Genomic DNA, 26,335 nt, shown 5'->3' on the forward strand with positions numbered 1-26,335 from the left:
TTATGTACCAGAGGAGGCCTGTGCCCTTCCTGGGAATGTAAGTTCATCAGTGTGCTGGCTTTTGGGCAGTGTCCCTCTGGATAGTCTCTGACAGATTGGCACCAAGTTCACTAGTGGGGAGATAATGAGCCAGGAGGTAATGTTAGGAAGGGCAATGAAGGCTATCTCCTGGTTAGATAAGGGCCAAGGAGCATGGATTAGAAAAATGAAGGAGGTCATACCACCTGCAAAATGGCAAGCCATGAAGGAGTACATGGTCCCACCAGGCAAGGCCCTACCTTAAATAGTCAAGCATGTGGCCCATGCATGGGCTAACATCATCATGAAGAGGAGGGATGTGCTTTTTTCAGTGGCTCAGAAACACATTTCAGTCGATAGTTGGCTCAACCCAAGGAGTAGACCCTCATGGACATATCTATGTACTCCCCTCCAAAGGTATTGAACCAAGCTGTGACGGAGAAGAGAGGGATGCAAAGGACCCCCTTTTCTTGGTCTCCCTCAGGTCAGCCCGAGAGGGCAGTCTGTTGGCCCCGTGGCCCAGGATAGGCTCCAGATTGCTGCAACACTGTTGTTTCCTCCCCAATTTCAACAACAGAACCACTAAGCCCCTCAAGGGAAAGCATGAGAAAGAGGAAGCCAGGCCTTCTGTGCCATTTAACCCCTCAGACCCAGAAGGAGAACTGGACAGGGAAGAGAGGAGGTTCTAGATGAGGCTCGGAGCTTCCCAACCCCACACCTGCCCAAGGTGGGGACTGTCAGGAGAACAAGTGGCTGGTGTGGCAGTGGTGTGGAGCAGAGGAGTGGATGGTCCAAATCCTCAGGGAGGGATGCATCCTGCCCTTCAAGCAAAAACCACCATTGACATCAGAACCATTTGAGTTCCCCTCTTACCGGAGTGACTCGCCCAAGGGGAGAGCCCTGCAACTGGAGTTAGGAGACTTGCTACAGAATGGGTGGTAGAAGTAGTGGAGGACAACACATTGGGCTTCTACAGTTGCCTCTCCTGGTGGAGAAAGCACTGGGCGGATGGAAACCCGCCATAGATCTGTTGACCCTGAACAACTACATGCAAGTGACACCATTCAAAATGGAGACGGCTCAGTTGATCTCGGTGGCAGTCAGGGAATGAGACTTCATGGCCCTGTTAGACCTGGAAGATGCATATCTCCACATCCTGATATACCCCTCCTTTTGGAAGTTCCTGCAGTTTGTCTCCCAGGTCACACCAATTCAGGGCTTTCTACTTTGGCCTTGTGACAGCTCCCCAAGTTTTCACAGGAGTGTTTCAACTGGACCCCCTAAGTTTTTGCACACATGTTTCAACTGGTATTGGAGTGGACCCACAGGAGAAGTATATGACTACACAGGTACCTAGACAACTGCCTCATACTAGTAACTTCAGTGGAGCAAGCCGCAAAGGCCAGGGACGAGGTTCTGCATTTTTTGCAGGGACTGGAAATCTTGATCAACCCCACAAAGTCAGACCTAGTACTGACACAAGGGATCAGGTGCCTGGGGATGATAATCGACACAGTGGGGGCAAAGGCCTACCCTTCACAATGGAGGCCAACCAAGTTCCTAAAGTATCCGACTCCTGCCTGTCCAATCCTTGCCAACCAATGAAGAAGTGGCAAGTCCTGGTGGGCCACCTGGTGTCCTTAGAAAAATTGGTACCCAGGGGCAGGATGTGTATCTGTTCTCTGCAATGGAGAATGAAGGAGAAGGGGGGGAATGCCACTCGTAGGCCAGGACAGGGATATAAGTGTGACAAGGAAGATACTGGAGGATTTGCAGTGGTGGAGGAGCCCAGAAAACCATCTGCAGAGGGTGAAGTTAAGCTGCCTATCCTTGAGATGCTGGTATGCTCAAGATGCATCCCAAAGGGGCTGGGGCACCCACCTGAATGGCACGTGTTTCAGGGGCATGGGACGAGGAATGATGTTGACAACACATCAGCGACTTGGAGACGCAAACAGTCTGGCTGGCACTCCAACTCTTCCAAGATCTCCTTCACTGAAAGACCATGGTAGTCGTAAGCGATACCTCAGTGGTCGTATTCATAAACAAGCAAGGAGGTACAATTTCCTACTACCTGAACGATTTAGCCGTGGAAGTGCATGAGTGGTCAGACACCAGGGAACTGATGCCATCAGCCAGGTACATCCCCGGGAAGAACATCGTGGTGGACCAGCTAAGCAGTGCAGATCAGATAATGGGTATGGAATTGGGTAGGCCCCACATTGGACCTGTTTGCCACAGCAAGGAACAAGAAGTTACCTCTGTAATGTTCACTGGTTTCCGACCAAAAAGCCATCCTGCAGGTTGCCTCCCAGCACCTGTGGGACAATCGGGACGTGCATGCCTTCCCCCTGTTCAGCCATCTCCAACTTTAGAAGGTCACCAACTGGTTGTTCATGTCCCAAGATCTGAGAGTGACGTTTGTAACTCTAAAGTGGCCCCAAGTGGATTGGTTTGCAGACCTCCTCCACCAGCTGGTGGGCATACCAAGGCAACTTCCCCCACACCTACCATGATGAATCAAGAACACAATGGGTGGTGGCCTCCCTCCATCTTCCCGGGTGGAGGCTATCCAAGAACTTCTTAGAAAGAGAGGTTTTTCAGGAGAAGCTGCTGTGGTCATTGCCAGCCCCCTCAGGCCCCAGGAGAAGCTGCTGTGGTCATTGCCAGCCCCCTCAGGCCCTCTTCCCTCGGTCAATACCAGGGAAAATGGAAGATATTCCTTTGTTGGTGCAGTAGCAGGTGATCTCCATCCCCTCAAAACATCTTTGAGGGATGTGGCAGAATTCCTTCTCTTCCTGCGTCAAGGAGCACCTTTCTGTGTCTGCAGTTGAAAGTTATAGGGTCACCCTCGCCCAAATATTCAAACCTAGTGGCATAATCCTTTCAGCATCATGGGAGCTGTCAGACATGGTCAGAAACTTCGAGAAGAGTTGCTTCCCTCAAGAATTGAAACCCCCGGAGTGGAACATCACCAAGGTCCTGGCCTCCCTGAGGAAACTGCTCTATGAACTGCTCAGAAGGTTATCAGACTGGGACTTGACCCTTAAAACAGTTTTCCTGTTGGCATTGGCATCAATAAGGGTAAGGGAACTGTGTGTGCCCTCAAACAACACAACCCACACCCATGGATGGACATTGATTGGCTTCACCTTCCTCTCAGAGTTCGTGGCAAAGACCCTGAACCCTGCCATGGTTCGATGGTTTTTCTGCCTCCTCATCAAGGTTTAAAGGACTTCATAGGGGGCGAGGACACGATGTTGCTATGCCCAGTCAGAGCCCTGAGAGCTCACTTTAAATGTACAGCCCTCCACAGACTGGCCCATCAGAGACTTTTCTTAAGTATGGGTCAGGAGAAGCAAGAGATTTCAAGAAACATCAGCTTCTGGCAGAGAGAGGTGACTGCGAGGGGCATACCACTTGGACTGTGGGTTTTTAAAGTTTGCTTTTCCACATTTTGTTAAATAAAGTTACAGTACAATACTGTAACTTTTAATTAAATAATCATGCAAAATGCAGAGAGAGAGAGAGAGAGAGAGAGAGAGAGAGAGAGAGAGAGAGAGAGAGAGAGAGAGAACAACTGATACAGTGGTAAGAAACACTCCTTCATATGTACATATTTGTAACATGTTTATAGCCTGTAGCACTCCTTCATATGTATAGCCTGTAGCACTCATGAACACACACACACACACACACACACACACACATGCAAATAACAGTACACACAACTACCTTCCCTTTCTCCCCTATCATTTCTCATTTTTTATTCCTTGATGTTTTGTCATACAATAATTTTCACTGCATAAAATGAATAATAATAATATAATAATAATAACAATAATATTATTATTATTATTATTATTATTATTATTATTATTATTATTATTACTGTTGTTAATTTTTTTTCTATCACAGTCATTCTATTCGACTGGGTGAGTCCATCACTTTTCTCACTATGTGCACTATTTCTAGTAGCACTCACTTCGGCATGAGTCCTGGAGCTACTTTGGTATCTAGTTTTTCTAGATTCATTTTCAGGGATCTTCGGATTGTGCCTGGTGTTCCTATGATTATGGGTCCAATTTCCACTGGCATATCCCATATCCTCCTTATTTCGATTTTCAGGTCTTGAGACTTATCAATTTTTTCTTTTTCTTTCTCATCTACTCTAGTGTCCCATGGTATTGTGACATCAGTGAGTGATACTTTCCTCTTGATTTTGTCAATCAACATCACGTCTGGTCTATTGGCACGTATCACCCTATCTGTTCTGATCCTATAGTCCCAGAGGGTCTTTGCCTGATCGTTTTCTATCACTCCCTCAGGTTGGTGTTCGTACCACGTATTATTGCAAGCTAACTGGTGTTTCTTGCACAGACTCCAGTGGAGGGCTTTTGCTACTGAAACACGCCCCTTTTTGTACTGGTTCTGTGCAAGAGCCAGACATTCGCTTGCTATGTGGTTCATGTTCCCGTCTTTGATATTGCACTTCCTGTATATTGGCAAGATGTTATTTCCATCTATTGTTCTTTGAAAAAATCTGGTTCTTAGGGCCTGTTAGCATTCCTTCTGTTTCCTTCTTGAATTATCCCCTCTATAGCCATTGCCATGTTTCATTGCTGGCCAGTTCTTTAGTCTGCCTCATGTACTGTCTGTGCATTGGTTTGTTGTGCCATTCCTCTGTTCTGTTTTTCATTCTCCTGTCTCTGTCTATTTCTGGGTCTTCATCTACTTTTATCAATCCTTCTTCCCATGCACTCCTTTGCCACTCGTCTTCACTGGTTTTCAGATATTGCCCCAGTGCTCTGCTCTCGATGTTGATGTAGTCCTCTATGCTTAGTAGCCCTCTCCCCCCTACCTTTCATGTTATGTATAGTCTGTCTGTATTTGCTCTTGGGTGTAGTGCTTTGTGTATTGTCATGTGTTTACTGGTTTTCTGGTCTATGCTGCGGAGTTCAGCCTTCATCTACTCCACTACTCCTGTGTTTTATCTGATTACTGGTACTACCCATGTGTTTATGGCTTTCGACATGTTTCTGACATTGAGTTTTGACTTGAGTATTGCCTTAAATCTCTGCATATATTCTTTCCTGGTCGTGTCTTTCATCTCTTGGTGTTTTATATCCTCTCCTATTATTCCCAGGTATTTGTATTCTGTCTCATCCTTTGTTTGATGCTATTTGCGTCTGCTAGCTTTATCCCTTCAGTCCTTGTTACTTTGCCTTTTAGTATTTTGACCAAGGCACATTTTTCTATTCCAGACTCCATCCTGATGTCCCCAGATATAATCCTTACAGTCTGGGTCTATTTCCTTGATGTGCTTACCATACAGCTTGATGTCGTCCATGAACATCAGATGGTTAATTCAATTGCCTCCTTTCTTGAGTTGGTATCCAGCATACATCCATCTGCAGTACTTTTGTCATGGGAATCGTGACTACTACAAAGAACTGTGGGGACAGTGAGTCACCTTGAAAGATCCCTCTCCTGATGTTAACCTCTGCTAGTCTTATCTCAGAGCTTGTGAATATTGTATTCCAGTTGCATTTTGTATTTTTTTTTAGGAAGCTGATGGTGTTTTCCTCTGCCCCATATATTTTCAGACGTTCTGTTAGCCACGTGTGCGGTATCATGTCGAAGGCTTTCTTGTAGTCAATCCATGCCATGCTTAGGTTGGTTCTCCTTCTCTTACTATTCTTCATTACCATTTTGTCGATCAGGAGCTGGTCTTTTGTGACCCTACACTTCCTTCTGCAGCCTCTCTGTTGTTGTTTGTATCCTCTAGGTAGTTGTATAACCTTTCACTGATGATACCTGTTAGTAACTTCCACATTATTGGTAGGCAGGTGATAGGCCTGTAGTTACTTGCCATATTTCCCTTATTCTTGTCTTTCTGTACTAAGGATGTTCTTTCTGTGGTCATCCTTTTGGGCACATGGTGGTTTGTGATACAATGCTGGAGTTGTTCTGCTATTCATGAGTGTAGGGCCTCGAAGTTTTTGAGCCAGTATCCATGGACTTTATCAGGACTTGGGCTTTCCAGTTAGGCATTTTCTTTAGTTGGTGGCTGACTGTGTGTGTTGTGATCTCAGTGAATCTTTGTTTTATCCTCCCCATTTCTTCTGCCTTGACTTTCTGGAGCCAAGTTGCATGTTTGTTGTGTGATACGGGATTGCTCCATATGTTTTCCCAGAGTCTCTTACTTGGTTCGGCTTCAGGAATTTCCTGGTGGTTGTCTTCCCCTCTTAGTTGGCTGTAGAGTATTTTCTGGTTGGTTCCAAAGAGTTTGTTCTGTTGGTATCCTTTATTCTTGTTCATGTACTGTTGGATCTTATGTGCTTTGGATTTAAGCCTCTTTTTATATCTTCTATCGTGTTGTTTAATCCCTTCTCCTGTACTTTGTATTTCTCATTCAGTTCCTCTCTTGTTTTCTTGCTTCTTAGCCTCTTTTATGCCATCTCTTTCAGTTTGCTCAAGTTGATCTCATCGCCATGATTTGTTTTTCCAGGCGCCTTTTCCAAGGCAGTTGCTGTTTTGGTTTCTGTTGGGTTGGTGGTGTTGGTGTTTGTATCCCCATGAGTTCTACTACTAGTGTTGCTCCTGTATATGCCAGGTTATATCTTTCTGTGATACTGATGGTGTGTATTAGTCTTATTATTTCATTAATTTCACTTGTTTTTTCCCTTAGTTTCTCTGTGTTGTAGGCTTTCATGGAGGGGATCTTTGTTCTTTCTGTATCTGGCTTCATCCATTGTCTGATCTTTTCTACCCATCCCGACCTCTCTGTTACATCTTTGGTGTTTCCTCGTGTGTTGTTGTTTGGTAGCTCATCATTCGTGTCGTTTTCTGTGTCATTGTCTCTTAGTTCATCTTCATGTCCTTTGTTGCTGGGTGTTATTTCTCTTTCCAGTCCTCTCTTTCTCTTGTGGGGAGCCAGTTCTTTTTCTTTATGTTCCTTACTTGGTCTGCCAGCCTCTGTTCTGTTTAGGGTGTTATTTCTCTCATTCCAGGTGTTGACCAGTCTTCTTCTGTATCCTCTTTCTGTTGGGTTGATGTAGCATCTTCATATTTCCTTATTTTCTTCTCTTGTCCATTTCTTCTGGTTTGCCTCTGCAGCTCCAGTCACTGGTTGCTGGTTACTGTCATGGTGGTCAGTTGCTGGATGACGACCTCCAAGTACCTGACCATCCTCACCGTCGATTGGGCTGTATACCTGGCTGCCGGACGAAGCCCCTCTGTTGCCAGAGGTTCCATTTGCTGCCATTGTAGTTTATTCTTTCATTTCTTCCTATTATTGCTGAGTTTTACTATTTATCCCATAGCTGGGCCCTACCCCATGGGAAATGGGTACTCATTTACAGGTAAGTAGACTGAGGAAATTGTGGTAAAGATCCTTTCCCAAGGAATCAACGCTGAGGAGAGCGGTCACCCATCAGACGACTGACCAGCCCCAGTGTCGCTTAACCAGTCCATCGATGAGCTAAACCACTCTGCCACAGTGCCCATATTATTATTATTATTATTATTATTATTATTATTATTATTATTATTATTATTATTATTATTATTATTATTCAGAAGATAAACCCCCTATTCATATGGAACAAGCCTACATGGGTTATTGACTTGAAATTCAAGCTTCCGAAGAATATGATATTCATTGGAAAGAAGGTACATAAGGTAATGGGAAATATAGAAAGAAGAGATTGGTTATTAGAAAAGACAAAAAGAAAAATTAATAAGAAAAACAGACAAATAGATAGAAATATAAATAAAGTATTAAAATACAAGGTGAATTGTCTTTGGGCAGTAATGCACTGCATCATCGCTTGGAACTTATGAAGTTCCAATTGCACGACATCCTCAGGGAGACTACTGTATTCCACAGTCCAACGGGGTTAGGAATGAAAGACCTCTGGAACTATGAAGTTTGACAGCATGGCCTCTTTACTGAATATTGGTGCTGCTGTTCAGCAAATCTGGTCACTCTCAGCAGGAAAAGAGGATCAGGGATCAGTTGTGATAACAAAAGTTCTGTTAAAATACAACTTACGAGAAATTGAATAATTAGAGACCATCCATTGATTGGCCAAGTCATAACTTAGTGCAATGAAACAGAAACCTACTATCTTGAACTACTCTATCCAGAATATATAAATCTCTGGCAGAAGCAGACATCCACACCACAGAGCAGTATTCTACTAAATGTAAAACAAATGACCTTGAACAGTTTGCATTCATTTTATTATTGTTGTACAGGTAGACCCTAGCTACAATATGTTCATCTTACGATAATTCGAGTTTGTGATGGGGTTAGCAGTTCCAATGGTTTCGAAGCTATGATATGAAACTGATACAACAATACAGTAATACCTTGATCTTACACGATTTGAGTTGCGCGAATTCACAGACGTGCGAACTTTTCATTGAAACCTAACTAATTGTTATACGCAATTGTTTCACAGACACGCAGCATTTGCGAATCCTCGAGAGAGGAGACCATACCTTACGGTTCGTTCGGGTTGCCCCAGGTCCCTCAGTGTGAGTCACCTTTGATGTCTACCAGAGAATTGCTAATGCATCTTCCGGTATATTTTGCATCTTCAAATATTGGATGGTCTGGGATGCAGCTTAGATATTTGTCGAGCTTATTCTTAAACACATCTACTCTCACTCCTGATATGTTCCTCAGATGAGCTGGTAATGCATTGAATAATCGCTGCATTAGTGATGCTGGTGCGTAGTGGATTAATGTCCTGTGTGCTTTCCTTAGTTTTTCTGCTATAGTTTTGGGCACTTTTAATCTACCTCTGCTTGCTCTCTCTGATATTTTTAGCTCCATGATGTTTTCGGCAATTCCTTCTATTTGTTTCCATGCCTGTATTATCATGTAGCATTCTCTTCTCCTTTCGAGACTATATGATTTTAAGAATTGTTGTCTTTCCCAGTAGTCAAGGTCCTTAACTACTTTGTATTCTAGCTGTAAAGGACCTTTGTACGCTCTCTATTTGTGCAATATCCTTTTGTAGTGTGCACCATATCATATTACAATATTCAAGTGGACTACGTACATACGTTTTATAAAGGATAATCATGTGATCGGCTTTTCTTGTTTTGAAGTGCCAGAACAACATTCCCATCTTTGCTTTGCATTTTGCCAATAGTTTGCTATTTGATCATTGCATAACATATTCCTATTCAGCATCACACCAAGGTCTTTAACTGCTTCCTTAATTGTGATTGTCTCATTAGTAGGTCCCTTATATGTATATAGCATTCCTTCTTTATCACCACAGTTTATTGATTCAAATTTATCAGAGTTAAATACCATCCTATTTACCTCTGCCCATTCATATATTTTGTTTAGGTCTCTTTGTAGTGAGTTCCTATCTTCATTACAAGTAATTTCTCTACTTATTCTTGTGTCATCGGCAAAACTTCTCACTGCCGAGTCCTTAACATTACTGTCTATGTCTGCAATCGTAATAACAAACAGCAATGCAGCTAACACCGTACCTTGTGGCACACCGGATATTACCTTAGCTTCATCCGATTTCTCATCATTTGCAATCACTATCTGTTTTCTGTTATGCAAAAATTCTTTTATCCATCTTCCTACTTTGTCCACAATATTATGTTTTCTCATTTTTTTCACTAATGTATTATGGTCTACCTTGTCAAAAGCTTTTGCAAAGTCTAGGTAAACCCCATCTGTATCTATTTCCTTTATCATATTTTTATATATGTTTTCATGGTGGACTAACAGTTGGGTTTGTGTACTTTTTCCGGGCACAAAACCATGTTGTCCTATATTAAACAAACTATTTTTCATTAAATGTTTCATTATATTTTTCTTCATTACCCTTTCATACACTTTCATACACTTTCATAATATGTGATGTTAGACTCACAGGCCTATAATTACTTGCCTCTAGTCTTGACCCACTTTTGAAAATAGGGGTAATATATGCTAATTTGTGTTCATCATAAATCTTGCCTGTATCTACACTTTGTCTTAATAATATTGTGAGTGGCTTTGCGATAGAATGAACTACTTTCTTTAACAAAATGGCAGGGATGCCGTCTGGTCCGGCTGCTGACCCATTTTTAATTTCATTTATAGCCTGCACAATATCGGCTTCATTAATATCTATGTCCAATAAATATTCACTACTGTATTTTCATCTCTTATTCTTATCATTATCTTCATTATCAATTCTCCGAAATTCTTTCTCATATCTTTCTGCTAATATATTCATAAAAAATTTTTTCATTTGTTAATCGCCCTTCAGTTCTTAGAGGGCCTATTTCAACTCTTCTTTTACGGAAGAAATCTTTTTGAATGGCAGAAAATATTTTGGAGGTTTTGTTTGATATTTTTGGAAACTTTTCAATGTAAATCCAGTTTTTCATTTTCTTTTGATTGTGTAATCTTTTGTTTGCATTTTCTATCTTTTAGTTCCATCACTTTTCATGCATTCTTTTCTTTTGCAAGACCTTTTTCTACTTTCTGATTTTCTGGAACAAGATCCTTCTGTTTCTTGCAGAATGGTCAATATTTGATGTTTATTTTAGAAACTCAATATAAATGCAGGATTCAATATTTTCAAGTCATTTTCTCCAATATTTTATATAATATATCCGTATTTACCTGTGTATTATCACGACTGTAGTATGTTTTCCCAGTCTTTGTTTAATTTTTCATTTATTTCTGACCATTTTGTATTCTTACTATAGAAATTGCATTTTCCATATTTTCCCATTGAGAAACTCTCTTATAAATCTGTTTTCTTGTGCTTCAAGACGGACCCAAAAGATTATGACATAATGGTCTGAAATACGATTTTATACACTATTATTTTTTTAACGCCAGTTCACCTCGTTCGGAACAAATATGCATCAAAATATTAGAATTTCTTGTTGGAGGTGATTTATTTGAAAAACTGAATGTTAAATGCAGGATTCGTTGTTTTCGGAAAAAATAGACGTAATTCCGATAGATTAAAAAAATTAAAGTTTTCTTATGATTCCTAAAGTAATATTTGGGATGACTGGTGCGATAAAGAAAACATATGATATTTCGAACCTGATTTTACCTCTGCCATTTTTCTCTAGAAAATTAATCAGTAAATTCCTTGCAAACAATTTTCCAGTTTCATTTACTGACTAAAGGCTACCATTTTTATTTGAAAATTATTTACTAATTTCAAACTATTAATATTAAGTAACCATAGCAAACATCGATAAAAGTTAAATTAAAAGAGTGAAATCATAAAGAGAGAGAGAGAGAGAGAGATCTCTCTCTTTACTATATTTTTATTCTCAGTAGGTTTACCATTTATTACATTCTGGCACTTTCCTCTCTCTGGCTGCAAAACTTTATTAGACATACAAAATGAGAATGGAAGAGGCGGGTCAACCAATTGCAATTATATTTGCTCTGTTAGCATCTGCAGCCCTTTTCCTTCAATAAAATATACATTTGCATTTTTATCATAGAAAAATAATTAATCAAATCAGTTAATCTATAATAGGCTACAGTAATTTTTTTATAAAGATATGTCAACATTGGCCTCGATACCTTTATTATGAATGGACTATAACTTCAATAACAGGTATCTAAACAAAAACTTCATTATCATCATTCACCGATTTTTTTAAATGAACATTAATTGACATTAATAAACATAAGTCTTTTGATAATATTTTCCCCTTAGAGATATCATTTAAAAAAATTACCTTTCACATACAGATGAAGGAAAAGATTCATTATTTTCACTCCTTGTTCTTTTAAGTAAAAATTGAATCTCACATCCATAAAGGGTCCTTTGATTATTTATTAGGTGTTCAACGCAGGAACATAATAGATTCAACTATATCCTCTTTGAGATTTTTCTAACAAAGTTCATGAGGAGATGACGTAAACCTGAAAAAGTACGCTCTATACTAGCATGAGCTGAGTGACAGGAAGACCTAATAATAAGTGCTAGTTTCTCAAATCTTGATGATTGGATGATATTACAGTACCATTTGAAAATGTCAACATTTATCTATTCGCTTACAGCTGGGCAAAGTTCTGTACCACTTGCCTAATGTCATGCATCTCAGTCTTACTCACTCACAGGCTTCATTGTTTTTGTCACTTGCATTCAAAAGCTGATCAGTCAAATCTATAGTTTTCTCCTGTCCTATCCTCGACATGCAGACAGTGTTCTTTGTTACTTGTCAGGAAAGTATTGCATCATGCATTATTGCCTTGTTTACCTCTTTTCTGTTTGTCTGTTGTGTCCTTTCCTTCTCCACAACTCACATAAATGCTTTTGAGCTATTATCTTTGGAAGACAAAGAAAAAAACAAAATTTGGGATCTAAGTCACAGCAGAAAGAAATGCTGCATTATTAAGTGTCTGTCTTCAGACAAACCAAAGAGATAAAAATTCGGCTTTCACATCAGACTTTTTCCTTTCAGATTTCATTGTCAGTGATCGGGTTGCTCTCGATTCAGTGAGATACCTAGACTACAGACGCCAGTGCGTCTCAGAATGGCTGAATGAAATTGTGGTGTATTAATTAGCCATGTAGGCATGTTTCTCATTATTCTCTCTCAGACTCAGTATATTGGCTTTAATCTTTTAGCTATGTTTAAATATGATCTTTCCCAATAATCAAATTTGAATTCAAAATTTCCTTAAAAAGTTCAGGATTTGAATTTAAGCTTGAAATTTGAATTTCCTGGAATGATAAGGTTGCATCTTAAAACATTAAAAATCAGGGAAAAATTAATGTAGTTCTATGAAAAAGTCAATATTTTTCTGGTTTATAAGTGGATGAGGCAATCACAATGGAATAAATAAGTATGGAATGAGTACGGAAAAAGGTCTCGGAAAAAATAACGTAATATTATTACCTCTGTCTTAAAAAGTAATATTGATGAATAATTTCGTGCCGTTCTTGCAGGTGGAAAAAACCATGCCTCTCTAATTCCTCTCCATCTCTCTCTCTACTGCCACCCTTGATGTTATGTTCTCTAGCATATCTAATAGCTTTTCAAATTGCCTCTTATCTTCTGCGCTACTATTACTCTCTTTTTATATGTATAAATACAATCACAGTTTTATCTATACGTTCTTCCCAGTATAAATGCTGCTAGTGTGGTAAAGTCTTTCTAAAACATAGAGACATAATCTTTAAGATTTGTAGTAGTGCAAATAAAAAAAAAAACACTGTTTTATGTCAAAGGCATTTCAGACAGAGAAAGAGAGAAATAAAGAAGTTCTTAAAAATGAGGTTGAAGACCATGCCAAACTTGGGTGAAAATTTTATCAGTTATTAGGAGTTCTGAGAATAACCTCATGAAGAGAGAGATGATTGTACTTGAAATATTGAGTTAAATTATTTATGAATTATTACAGAGACAGAAATACCATGGCATTATAAGGGAGAGAGTTTCTAGTTTTATTTTTATGTTTATGATATCAGTAGGTTGAAATTCATGATTTCATTAAAGGATAAATAAAGAACAGTACTGAGAGAGAGAGAGAGAGATAGTATTACATTTTATTTTATGCTATAGTATTTATTGACATATTTTACTGCATTTTTTCAATTTTTTTAGTTTTATAAAGATCAAATTATATTTGTTTTTTAAAATATCACATAATTTACTATCAAATCCATAGATTTTGTAATTATTATTATTATTATTTTATTTTGTCTTATTATTATTATTATTATTTAATCATTTTATAATTTGATATGATAATATGACAGTAAATCATTTATTTATCAACAAAACAAATATAAACATAGTTTTATTTAAATTAACATTACTTTAAATCTCATGTAAGAGATGAAAATTTTATGAATTACGATGCATATGTTGCATGAATTTGTTTTGTTTGATGGATAAATTCTTTACCTAACTAATTATCATAAATATTTTAAGACATGCCAACATTTAAATAATAAAATAATAATAATAATTTAATTTTAATGAAAAATTACAAAATTTATCAAGCATTTCTATAGTAAATTAAATAACATTAAATACAAACAAATAATTTCCCAATCTTTTCTCTCTCTCTCCTCTCTCTCTCTCTCAAAGCTCTCAAATCTCTTTTACTGAGATAGTTGAGAATTTTCAAATGAGCAAATCATGTTTATTATTTTCTTGATAAATCTTTTCCTTTAATAAGTACCATTTTCAACATTGAATAAGATTTCTCCTGATTAAATAACACTTGTGTTCCTGTTAATTAATAATAATGATTCTTTAATAATTTAATAATAATTTAATAATGATATAACTATCTCTACAAAATTCTCTGTGATATGTATTTTAAACAAATATTTTCCCTCATCTTCTGTCTCAAAGGAAAAGCTGTCAGACATGTCATAATTTAACATGACAAGAAGGACAGTGTTACTGATTAGTGGTCAAAGGTTTCTTCTCTCTCTCTCTCTCTCTCTCTCTCTCTCTCTCTCTCTCTCTTGTTCGTAGTTAGCGCAACCTGCATATTACTGTTTCTCTGTATGTCTTTAACTGTATGGCAGATAATTTTAAATTGTTCTAATTTTACCTTTACCACTTACAAACTGTAAATGCGCTGTTCTAAAACATAGAGACATAGAGCACTTCAGAATAGAGAGAAAGAGACAGAATAAAGAAGTTTTTAAAAACGAGGTTGAGAAGACTTCTAAAAATAGATCGGTGGAATGGGGGAGAGAGAAATTGTACACTGATCTTCACACTCTCCTATATTTGTACGTTAACCATTTATTTCTTTTTTAAGGGTAATGTATTAAGCTAACTTTTAAATGAAAGTACAGAAACTTTAATTTAATTTGAAAGTTAGTTTAATACCGAATTTCTATCATTTGATATCTAACATAAGAATAACCTCTCTCTCTCTCTCTCTCTCTCTCTCTCTCTCTCTCTCTCTCTCTCTCTCTCTCTCTCTCTCTCTCTCTCTCTTATTCTCTCTCTCTGTCTCTCATAATAACTGCCTCTGGAATGATTCATAAATAATTTAACTTGATATTTCAAGTAAGGACAATCTCTCTCTCTCTCTCTCTCTCTCTCTCTCTCTCTCTCTCTCTCTCTCTCTCTCTCTCTCTCTCTCTCTCTCTGTCATAGTTAGTGCTCACACTTTTTTACAACTTATTATTTCTCTGTATGTCTTTACCTGTACAGTAGATAGTTTAAATTGATCTAATTTTACCTGTACCATCTACAAAGTGTAAATGCGCTAGTGTGGCAAGTTTGATCTAAAACATAGAGACATATTAACTAAGAGTTGTATCAGTCCAAATAAAAAACTGTTTGTTCGTGAAAAAGCATTTCAGAACAAAGAGAAAGAGACGTAGAATAAAGAAGTTATTAAAAAGAGGTTGAGACAACTTCTAAAAATAGATCGATCAGAAGGGGGAGACAGAAATTCTCTTCCAACTCTGTATTTTTATGTCAACCATTTATTCCTTTTTTTAAGGGTAATGTACTAAGCTAACTTTTAAATGAAATTACAGTAACTTTAATTTCATTTAAAAGTTAACGTAAAAATTTGGGAGCATGCTTAGGGTCATATTTAGTGTTTAAACTTTAGAAATAAGTATTTATTAGTACTTTTAGAGACCATGCCATACTTACGCAAAATGTCACCTTGTGCGAGGGGTTCTGGAGCCTAACCTCACGTAAGTTCAGGGTATGACTGTACGCTTTGACTTTTGTAAATAGTTACTATCGGTGTGACAGTTGACAGCCTAACCGGGGCCAAATTTTCACACAATATGTAGCTCTGGTCACCTCAGGTATGATGTGCACTCCAAAAAATTTGATTAAAAACTATTTCAGAAAGTCATACGATACAAGAGTACTGTATACAGTAAACCCCTGTATTCGCAGGGGATGCATACTACATACCCCCGTGAATAGCTAGAACCCATGAATACTTAGAATCCTTCCAAAAACAGTTCGAACTGCCTATTTTGATAGTTCAAACACACAAAAATAAAACTAAAAATGCTTATACAGGTATTATCCTACTCACGATAGGGTTAGGTTAAAAAAAAACCCATCGTTTGTTGGAAAAAAGGTATCTCGAATATAGCCTAGCCTACACTAGGGTATTCATTACCATGTAAACATACATGGTAGCCTAGCCTACACTATAAAGTATACTCTATACATATCCGGTATAGTAATTATTAATATCAGCTAATTCTGGAGGTTCATGCAGAGTGACTTATGATAATTCAATGCAGAAAAATTGAATAACAAACAAGAATTAGGTTAGCCTACACTATGGTATATCGTATACGTATACGGTAGCGTAGCCTATGTACTGTACTCTGTATTCACATATTGTATTATACAAACATCAACATAACAAATATGCATCTTTTCCATGGATCTTTTAGAATGTTGTGCCTTAATTCACTGTATCCAATAATATTGTATGTATATTCTTATATTGCTTTTGTATTATAAATTGCGATCTTAGTGATCAATGTTTTGGTTTGGAAATCGTTTACTTAACCATGTTTAACTCAGTTCAGAGCAGTTTTCTTGCTTCTAGTTATCGTAAATGAATCTCTTGATACTTTATTTATATGGGTCAAGGTTATTTTTCGTTATACTGTACGAAGTGTTTTTAAGCTGAAATATAGCTTAAATACGTGTCGTTGTGAAATTGATTTAGCTATTTTTTCTATTAATAGATGATATTGGCTGTTTGGGGCGTTTGTTTTGTGTAAAAAAATAAAGATTCCATTCGCTATTTTCACTTGATTTCATCATAATACGAACATTACGTGTTTATCGTCTATCGGCGTAAAATTAGCCGTAATGTGTTCTTTCATGCCCAGTAGTTTTGATTAAAATACTCTCTCCCATTTTAATTACAGTCGAGTTTCACCCATGTTGCCGATGCACAATAATTTATAGTCCTTAGCAGCTTGAACATTTTTTTCTCAGCTTCACCTACAACTTGTAGCATAAATTTAGCAGTATATTTCCTTGCCGATCTTTTATCCATACTGAATAAGGGTATAATGTAAAAATATATCAGTTCTATTCTATTGAACGTCATTTGTACTGTAATCTACGGTAATTGTGTATTACTATATGATGGTTGAAATACAAGCAAAAGGGCTGTTGTTATCCGATTCGGTGATAAACAAAACAACAGTTTCTTGGTCGGTTGTTCATGGCTGTACATATTTACATAAGAGTATAATATTACTAACAATACTTTTATCATTCTCTGTTACTTTTTTAAACTAGAAGATGGGATAAAGAGGTGGAGGAAAAGAAGCTGGTGTGTTGTAATTTGGTCCCTCTCACTGCCTGATTGTACGCTGCTGCCTGCGCCTGTCTGGAATTTAAAAATATTTCATAAATATTGTCGTATCGGTATTAATTGCTTACCCCATTGCAAAATCGAATTATCGTAAGGTGAACTATCATAACTCGAGCACTACCTGAGTATTTTAATGATTTTATCCCAAAAAGTGCATTTAGTCATGAAAATGAGATGAAAATACAGTAATTAGTGAATATTTCTCAGTGAAAACTACCGTGAATGGGCGGATTTTCAGCGATTAATGCGTATGTATTCTCCATAGAGAAATCCGCGAATCGTGAGACCACGAATACGGGGGAGTTTACTGCATATGGTAAACATGAATTGTTACATTAGATGGGGCCAAAAATGGCTTAAGGGATTTTAAACTTGTAATGATAACAGTGAGCAGAAAAGGAATTAGCTTGAAGTATGCACACACACATACACACATAAGCTAAATACTAGAGCTGATCTTTCTGCCTGAGTACCGTGAGCCAAGAATATGATCACAGTCATAAAAAATAAAGAAACAAAGCTATGACTGTTGTTAAAGTAATCAAAACACTTACAAAACAGGTCTTAAAACACTCGAAGTAGGAAAAGTGTTGTTGATCTGGATAAATAAAAAATAATGGGTGGTAGTGTTACTGAGGTCATGATTTGTGAAAAAGCAAAAGGTAAAGTGAAGTTAATTAATAGAGGATTATTTGTGTTACAGTTAATCGCCTAGATTCCTGGGAATGCATACCAGACCCCCCGCAAATAGTTAAAATCCGTGAATGCTTGACACCCCCCTCTAAAAACACTTATAACTGCCTATTTTGAATATCCTACATCAAAATACCATAAACCATTATCCTATTACTGTATTATTCTTTGAAATTATATTATCATTATTTCAAAGTCATCTTAAACATTTTATCCTTAAAATATATGTATGTACTGTATGGCTACAGCTGTGTGTGAAAATGATCCAGTCCCCCTGCGTTACTATTCAAGCCATCCCGTTTTCTTTTACAGGGGAAACGAGATGGCTTGAACAGTAACTGCATGAAAGAAAATGTGTACGCCTGAATAGCACACACATTTTCTTTCATGCAGTTACTATTCAAGCCATCCGGTTTGAGAGAGAGAGAGAGAGAGAGAGAGAGAGAGAGAGAGAGAGAGAGAGAGAGAGAGAGAACAAAAATACGTATGCACATTAAAAAAAAATTCAGTACTATGTACATATTAAAATTATGTACAAAAATCATACGGGTACTCACCAGTGATGAATGATGAATAAAGATGATGATGAATTAGCTGTGCAGCCCAATGAATGACGATGAAGATATGACTGCACAGCAAAGCAGAGGAGTTACATCATCTTTGAGGGTGCCTATTCACCTTCAGGAGGCACTTCAGGTGCTTAGGGAGGCACTACTTCAGGCAATTGGGGAGGCACTTCTTCAAGGGTTTTGGGAGGCTTTGGAGGGTCCTTCTTCGTACATTTAATGAAGATAGTGATAAGCAGCTGCTGTCGCTGCTGCTTCATGCTGATGAGGGCTTGATTATAGGGCTCCAATGCTGAATCAAGGATATTGGAAAACTTCAAGGAGTGTTCCTTATAAGGATCCCATGTTGAAACATCTCCTTCACCTCCTTAATTACCGTCTTAATTGGGCAGACATTCCACAGTCAGGTCCTCCTCCTCCTCCTCCTCCTCCTCCTCCCTCCTCCTCCTCCTCCTCCTCCTCCTCCTCCTCCTCCTCCCTCCTCGGAGACTTCATCAGGTCTTCCAAATCCTGGTTCGTCAGGGTGTCAGAGTGGGCACCAGTGAGGGTACCGACTTTATCCTTGGTGATGTCTTCGAAGTCTTCTCCACCTAGAATCCTTGCCAACTGGACTGCCTTACTAATGGCTGAATGTTGAATTTCTTCAGGAGCGAAGCCCTTATAATCATGCACAGACTCGGTCCACAACTTGTTCCAGCACCCGTTCAGGGTCTCCTTCATTTCCTTCAATGATTGGTCTACGACGGATGGACATATGGCAAACATGAATTTATGCCAATAGTCTTTCAGCATAAATTCACTGTCAGTGTCCATTGCATTCACAAGGTGCTGGGGGGAGTTCTGGGTATAGAGTGCCTTGAAGGCATGGATCACAGCCTGGTCCATAGTCTGGGGGAGAGAAGTGGTTTGGGAGGGAGGAACTTGAGCTGGACTCTCTCTTAATAAAGATCCAGAGGGTGGCCACCAGCATTATCCATAATCAGCAACACCTTGAACGCCATGCCCAAGTCGCTCAGGTATTGCCCAACCTGAGGGATGATGCTGTGATGGAACCAGTGATCCTTATAAGGACTTTGGTGATCCAGGCCTTAGGGTTATGCATCCAGAACACAGGCAGCAACTCCTTGTTCTTATTCTTTTAGGCCCCTCGGGTTCGCAGCCTTGTAATTGAAACCTGGTTTCAACATGAAGCCAGCTGCATTCTCATACATTAGGGGATAACCCCATCCTTCTGGGCCTTAAATCTGGAAGCTTTGGCTTCATCCTTCACGAGGTATGCCCGGGATGGCAACTTTTTCCAGAAGAGGCCAGTTTCATCCATAATGAACACCTATTGTGGATAGTAGCCCTTCTCCCGGATGATTTTCTTAAAGTTTTTGGGATATTTTGTGGCTGCTTCCGTGTCTGCATATGCTGCTTCCCCATGCAGAGAAACAAACTCTAGGTAGAACTGCTTCCGGAAATGGTGGAACCACCCCTTGCTGGCCTGAAAACCTTGAGGAGAAGCTGATGGTCCTGCTTGTGTCCCTTCCTCTTCTTCTTCTTCTGGCGTGGGTTCATTGAAGCCTAAGAATTCTAATTCCCCTTCATCATCACCTTCCTGTCCCTGTACATCACCGCCTTCCTTTGCCTGTACGTTGTTGCTTTCCATAGCAGTCGAATACTGCTGGTATAGTTGTCGCACTGTTTTAGGGCATGATTAGCACTGATACACAAAGACTAAAACCAGCACACAGAGAGCTCCACAATTACACTCGACGAGAAGATGCGACATACTACGCAGTGAACTCGGAGAGATGCGGGCTCCCAGAATTCCATCTTCACCGAGTGTACAGTCAGTGAGTGCCAAGGTAAATGAATGGTGCTCTGGATTGGCTGCTTTGCAGATGACAGCCAATAGCATGTCGACTATCATTGCTCCTGGTTATGTCAGCATCCCAACATCCAATGTTCTTTCTCTGCCCATTTGCTGGCTTGGGTAATGCACCTTTTAAGAAAAACAAATACATGTTATTGAAATTTTGCTGTTTACATTAATGTATTACAGTAGTGCAATATTTACAGAAGTCACAAAAATATACTTAGTACGTAATGTGAAAACAGTCTGCAGACATACATAAACATACATTCCCTGCCAGTTCATTGTACTGCGTATCGTACTGCATATTTTAGATATGCTCTACATGCTACGTATCACCCTAAAACACTTTATGTACGTAATATTTAAAAATCATCATACAACAAAAATCTAATAAAATGTACAGCATGCGCAGAATATAATGTTATACGTATGCGCATTAGTAGTGTGTGTACATGCCTAGGTACGTGTTTACTGATCGTCAGCAAATGACCCAGCATCTCAGTTCACTGGTATCTCTTGGTTGTGCGTTTTTTGTGTGTATGGTACTACTGACTAAGCGTATTTTTTAAATCATGCACTAAGATGTCCCCTAAGTGCCCTGCTTTTCTAAGGCTTCTGGCAAAGAGCCTAAGCACCAGAGGAAGACCATGACACCCGAGGAGAAGGCAGACATTATTGTAACGTTACGTGAAGGCAAATGTCACGGAGAAGTAGCAGCTTGTTATGGCGTGACTTCAAGTGCAGTCGCCTCCATCAAGAAGGAGTATGAAGAGGGTAGACTACTTGGGAAGGTCATTGCTGGTGAAGAACTCGCTGCCCTCTCTATCCCACCAACAGACCAGGATTTTGAAGAATTTCAAGGTCTGTGCAAATTTCTTAAAAAGCCAGGCTGCTGCAGACAGTGATAAAGGGATGGGATGATAATGAATAAAGGGCCACAAATGTTTCCAATGCCATTAGTGAGTTCATGCAGCCCTACCGTACCACCTTCATTGCCATGTTCAAATACCTTAACATGATGGCGCCTCCCGAAACCCTGATGAAGTGCTTCCTGAAGAAGTTGAAGAGGCGCCCTCAGAGGAGATGTAACTTCTCTACTCTGCTGTGCAGTCATATCTTCATGGTCATTCATCGCACTGCACAGCTAATTCATCATCATCTGTAATCAACATTCATCACTGGTGAGTACTCATATGATTTAATATTATTATTATTTAATCTTATATTTATTGTTACTGTACTATTAATGTTTGATCTTATTACTATTATGCACTGTAGTATTATTACTACACATTATTATTTAATGTCATTATACAGTAAATAATATGAAAATACAGAATATTGCTGTATGGAAAAGCAAAAAAATCAGCGAATAGCTAGTTTCCCATGAATATTTTTATAGAAATGTTCCACAGAAAAACCCGTGAATGGGCAAGTTTTCCCGCAAATAATTTTTAGATAGGTTCCACAGGAAAACCTGTGAATCGCTGAGTCTGCAGAATGTGTGAACTCGAACTCGGGGGTTTACTGTAAATCTAATTATTGTTTTCATTATGTATGATTATGTTGTACAGAAGTAAAATACAAGCTCATCGTCACAAAAATGCCTTCTAAAATGGAATTGTCTGGGGTGTTATGGTATGAATTAATTCACTTGACATTATTCTCTATAGGAAAAATTTGTTTGGTACTCGTCATTTTCGGCACTTTTCATGCCTTCTGGATCCAATTAACAACGAGTATTGAGGTATCGCTATATAAATGAGAATAGCATAAAATATAAATAAGAAAATCATATGCATCACAACATGAAACAATACAAGCTGCAGGAAGTTCTCCGACGCCAGCGAATGAGTTTGTGCATGCGTACCTTACGCAAACTATAATTCTTTTGGGTAGTCAAAATAAAAAATAAGATAGTACAGTAAAAATATAGATGACAATAGCGTAAAATATATAAAAAAAAACTCCAAGGTGAAGGAGATTGGAAACCTGACAGCCCTTAACCTCAAGGCATGGAAATGTGCTTTGTTGTAAATTTCAGCTCTTCACTTTGGAAGCGGCAGTGATGAACGTAAGTCAACAGAATTACCCGTACCATTTATTTTTCGTACTTCACTAAAATTTCACATGATTTTCATTTAATATTTCTTTTTTCCTTATTAACCAACTTTTACTGATTTACAGGGTATTTTAAAGGTAGGATGAGGTGGTTAACTGTCAAGTAAGTGTGTTCTAACCTAACCAGTCTGTAATCTGGGAAAATCACTAATCTGGCGTCCTGCGGGTCCCAGTGATGCCGGTTTAGTGATGGTCGACCTGTGCCATGATCAATGGGTCATATCCATAAAATAGTGGTAATGTATTAATTTATTACCTCACAGTTACTACAGTAACAGTGCCTTAAAGAATTTACTCATAAATGCTTCTAACCTCAATTAAGAAAAAAAACGAAATAGATGCCCATACAATGTATTTCTATACATTTTGGAACTTTGATAACCCAGTCTATTCCCAAGCACCAGGAAAAGGTTATAGGCTGTGTTAGTTGGTACAGTACATAATTAAAATCTCAAATTATTGGAATCATCTTACCAGATTATATGAAATCAGTGTCTCCTAAGATTTTAATTTGTTTGACAAAGCTCACCATTACGAAAAAGTACATTTAATAATCCTGTAGGAAAAAGACAAGCATTATAACAATTTTCTTTAAACCTGTGATGTCACTATTGGTGGAGTAATACCCGTTTAGAAGTAGATCTGCATGAATGTATTTCCTTTAACGCAAGAAGAACCCTGATATTAAAGATAAATGGAGAAGTTTTTATATCACAAAATACCGGCCTTTAGTAATCACCAAGGCTTGCAAGTTTCGTACACGGGAAGTTAGGGTAACCCAATTTACCCATTCGGTAACCTCAAATTATCTATCTGTTAAAAAAGCTATTGACTAAGTTTCAATAACAAAGTTGTTTAATGTTGCATTAATGGTAATTATCACTTTGTTAGAAAGAAAAAAAACAGCCTGGCAATTACAGCATAGCCTATCAATCTAATCCCAACTTCTTACCTTGCGGGAGGCCTACTAGTTCCCAGTTTTAACAAACATAAGCCTATTTGTTAAAATTTCAAGGGACTAAATCTTTTCATTGGGTCCTAAAACTGTACATAGCTTGAGTCTTCCAGATGGTCTAAAAATGCACAGTTGAGAATTTTTGGGGGGAGGCAATTCTGTAGATATTTGAACTCGGGACAAACCAGAGTGTAATGAGGAAAATAGCTGACATACACACTGTCGTCACATCAGTGTGAGTACGATAAAAGGAAAACCAAGACAGTTACTGTAGACAGAAGATAGAGCCCTCTTGTCCTCAGTCTTTTATATTCTATCACTGTGTCAATGTGCTCTATACTTAGTGGTCTGGTTAAACTAAGGTATACTCAACTTATTCTGGCCGAGACAACTATAAGATAATTGTTTTGAGACTGGTTGCTTTGTCCTGGGGAAACCACGAGAGAGCATAGTAACTCCCCTGAGGATAAACAGCAGCTATGCTATAAAAAAATTTTTGTTCTTGCTGGTTTCTGTATGTCTTGGATTACCATCATCCACTTTTTTTTTTATTGTCCTTAAGGACACTTTTCCTTTATGCTTCTAGACTTGTCGCCATTCCAATATTTTTTGTATTCTTTTCAAGGAGTTAATTTGTATTCAAACTCATATTCAGCATAGCTGGTAATTAGTACTATAAGGTTTGTGATTTCTTTTTAAAACTAATGATTACTAATCATTTTATAGTTTTGTGGCATCTTTTTTAAAGTTAGAGTGAGCATGAATTTACCTCTACATTTTGATTTTTTCAGTAATAAGTTAACCAAGAGTGTTGAAACTATTTTTCTTTCAGTTTCTTACTTTTGAGATCTACAAACAGCTGTTCGGTAGTCCCACTCCAGCGGTGAGTTCATTTTTTTTAATACTGTATGTTTGTGTTTTAAAGTACAATCGTGAATGTTAAGTAGGTTGATATAGCGCAAGCATTGGCATGAAATGCAGTTATTGTATCTTATCATTCTTGGATACAATCTTGAATTAAAAATCATTTTTATATGGTTGATACAGCAATTGTATTTCATAACAATATTTTGCATTTTTATAATTAAGTAGAAACTCAACTTAACAGACATCTGGGGAGTCTGCCTCTGCCACTAAGTGCTGAAATCCACCCAGTAACGAGGACTAGCAAATAACCTACGTGATGGGGTACCCAGGTGCCAACTTGGAGTACAGTATACTGTAGCGCAATTCCATATACAGTAGTTAACCGCCTATCTAGCTGGTATTTTGCTATTTTCATTCAGTTTCAAATATTGTTTTATCATGTCATTCAATTTCAGAGATTTAGTAAACTCCCCATATTCGCGGGGCAAAAAAACAGTTAGAACTGCCTATTTTGATATTTCAAACACAAAAAAAAAAACTAAAAAAAATGCTTTGTACCAGGTATTATCCTACTTACCACGGAGTTAGGTTCCAAAAAACCCATCGTTTTTTGGAAAAGACGTATCTCAAATATAGCCTAGCCTACACTAGGCTACTCAGTACCATGTATACTCATATGATAGCCTAGTCTACATTATAAAGTATATTCTATACATATACAGTATAGTAATTATTAATATCAGCTAATTCTGGAGGTTCATGCAGTTTGACTTACGATAATTCAGTACAAAGAGAAATTGAATAACAAACAAGAATTAGCTTAGCCTACACTATGGTACATTGTATACATATACGGTACCCTAGCCTACATTATACTGTACTCTATATTCACATATTAATATATTTTACAAACATCAGCATAACGAATATGCATCTTTTTCATGGATCTTTTAAAATGTTATGTTTTACTTCACTGTATCCGATAGTATTGTATATATTCTTATATTGCTTTTGTATTATAAATTGCGATCATAGTGATCAATGTTTTGGTTTGTTAATCGATTATGCAGTGAGTTTATTTCACTGTATTTAACTCAGTTCAGAGCGCTTTTCTTGCTTCTAGTTAGGTAAATGAATCTCTAGGTACCTTATATGGGGCAAGGTTATTTTTCTTTATACAAAGTGTTTTTAAGTCGAAATATAACTTAAATATTTTGTAAAAAAAAAAAAAAAAAGATTCCGTTCGCTATTTTCAGTTGATTTCATCATAATACGAGCTTTACATATCTTTTATCGGCGTGAAAACAGCAGTAATATGTGTTCTTTCATGCCCAGCAGTTTTGGTTAAAATACTTTCTTTCTAATTTTAATTACAGTCGAGTTTCATCCATGTTGCCGATGCCCGATAATTTATAGTCATTAGCAGCTTGAACATTGTTTTCTCAGATTCAGCTACAACTTGCAGCTTAAATTTAGCAGTATATTTCCTTGCCGATCGTTTATCCATACTGAATAAGGGTATAATGTAAAAGTATATCAGTCCTATTCTACTGAACGTCATTTGTAACATAACTGCCGTAATTGTTTACTACTGTACGATGGTTGAAATACAAGCAAAAGGGCTGTTGTTATCCAATTCGGTGATAAGCAGAACAACAGTTTGTCGTTCGGTTGTTTATGGCTGTATGCAGTTTCCTGATAGGTTGTTTATGGCTGTATGTATTTATGCAAGAGTATCCCCCTTGATTTGGGACCACCTTGACGTGGTGAGGGGGCTCTTGAGCCCCAGGAATCTGTTCCTGGGTTTGAGTCCAAGAGTCCCATATACCATTCTTTATTCCTTTGAATTAATTTTGTCGGAATTTTCCACTTTTGCCAAAATTTATTGGACCTGA

General features: G+C 38.0%; 1 protein-coding gene across 2 annotated transcripts in view; it reads left to right on the plus strand.

The window, feature by feature from the left end:
* LOC136836489 (mitochondrial 2-oxodicarboxylate carrier-like) overlaps window positions 1-26,335 on the plus strand; it is a 237,119-nt gene that overhangs the window by 123,931 nt on the left and 86,853 nt on the right. For both annotated transcript variants that reach the window (XM_067100821.1, XM_067100822.1), the window contains one exon: window positions 24,406-24,456. In XM_067100821.1, the coding sequence (XP_066956922.1) occupies window positions 24,406-24,456 (51 nt within the window). The remainder of the gene's footprint in view (window positions 1-24,405; window positions 24,457-26,335) is intronic.

Source organism: Macrobrachium rosenbergii, chromosome 56 (genome assembly GCF_040412425.1).
Source record: "Macrobrachium rosenbergii isolate ZJJX-2024 chromosome 56, ASM4041242v1, whole genome shotgun sequence".
In the NCBI taxonomy this organism is placed as follows: Eukaryota; Metazoa; Arthropoda; class Malacostraca; order Decapoda; family Palaemonidae; genus Macrobrachium; species Macrobrachium rosenbergii.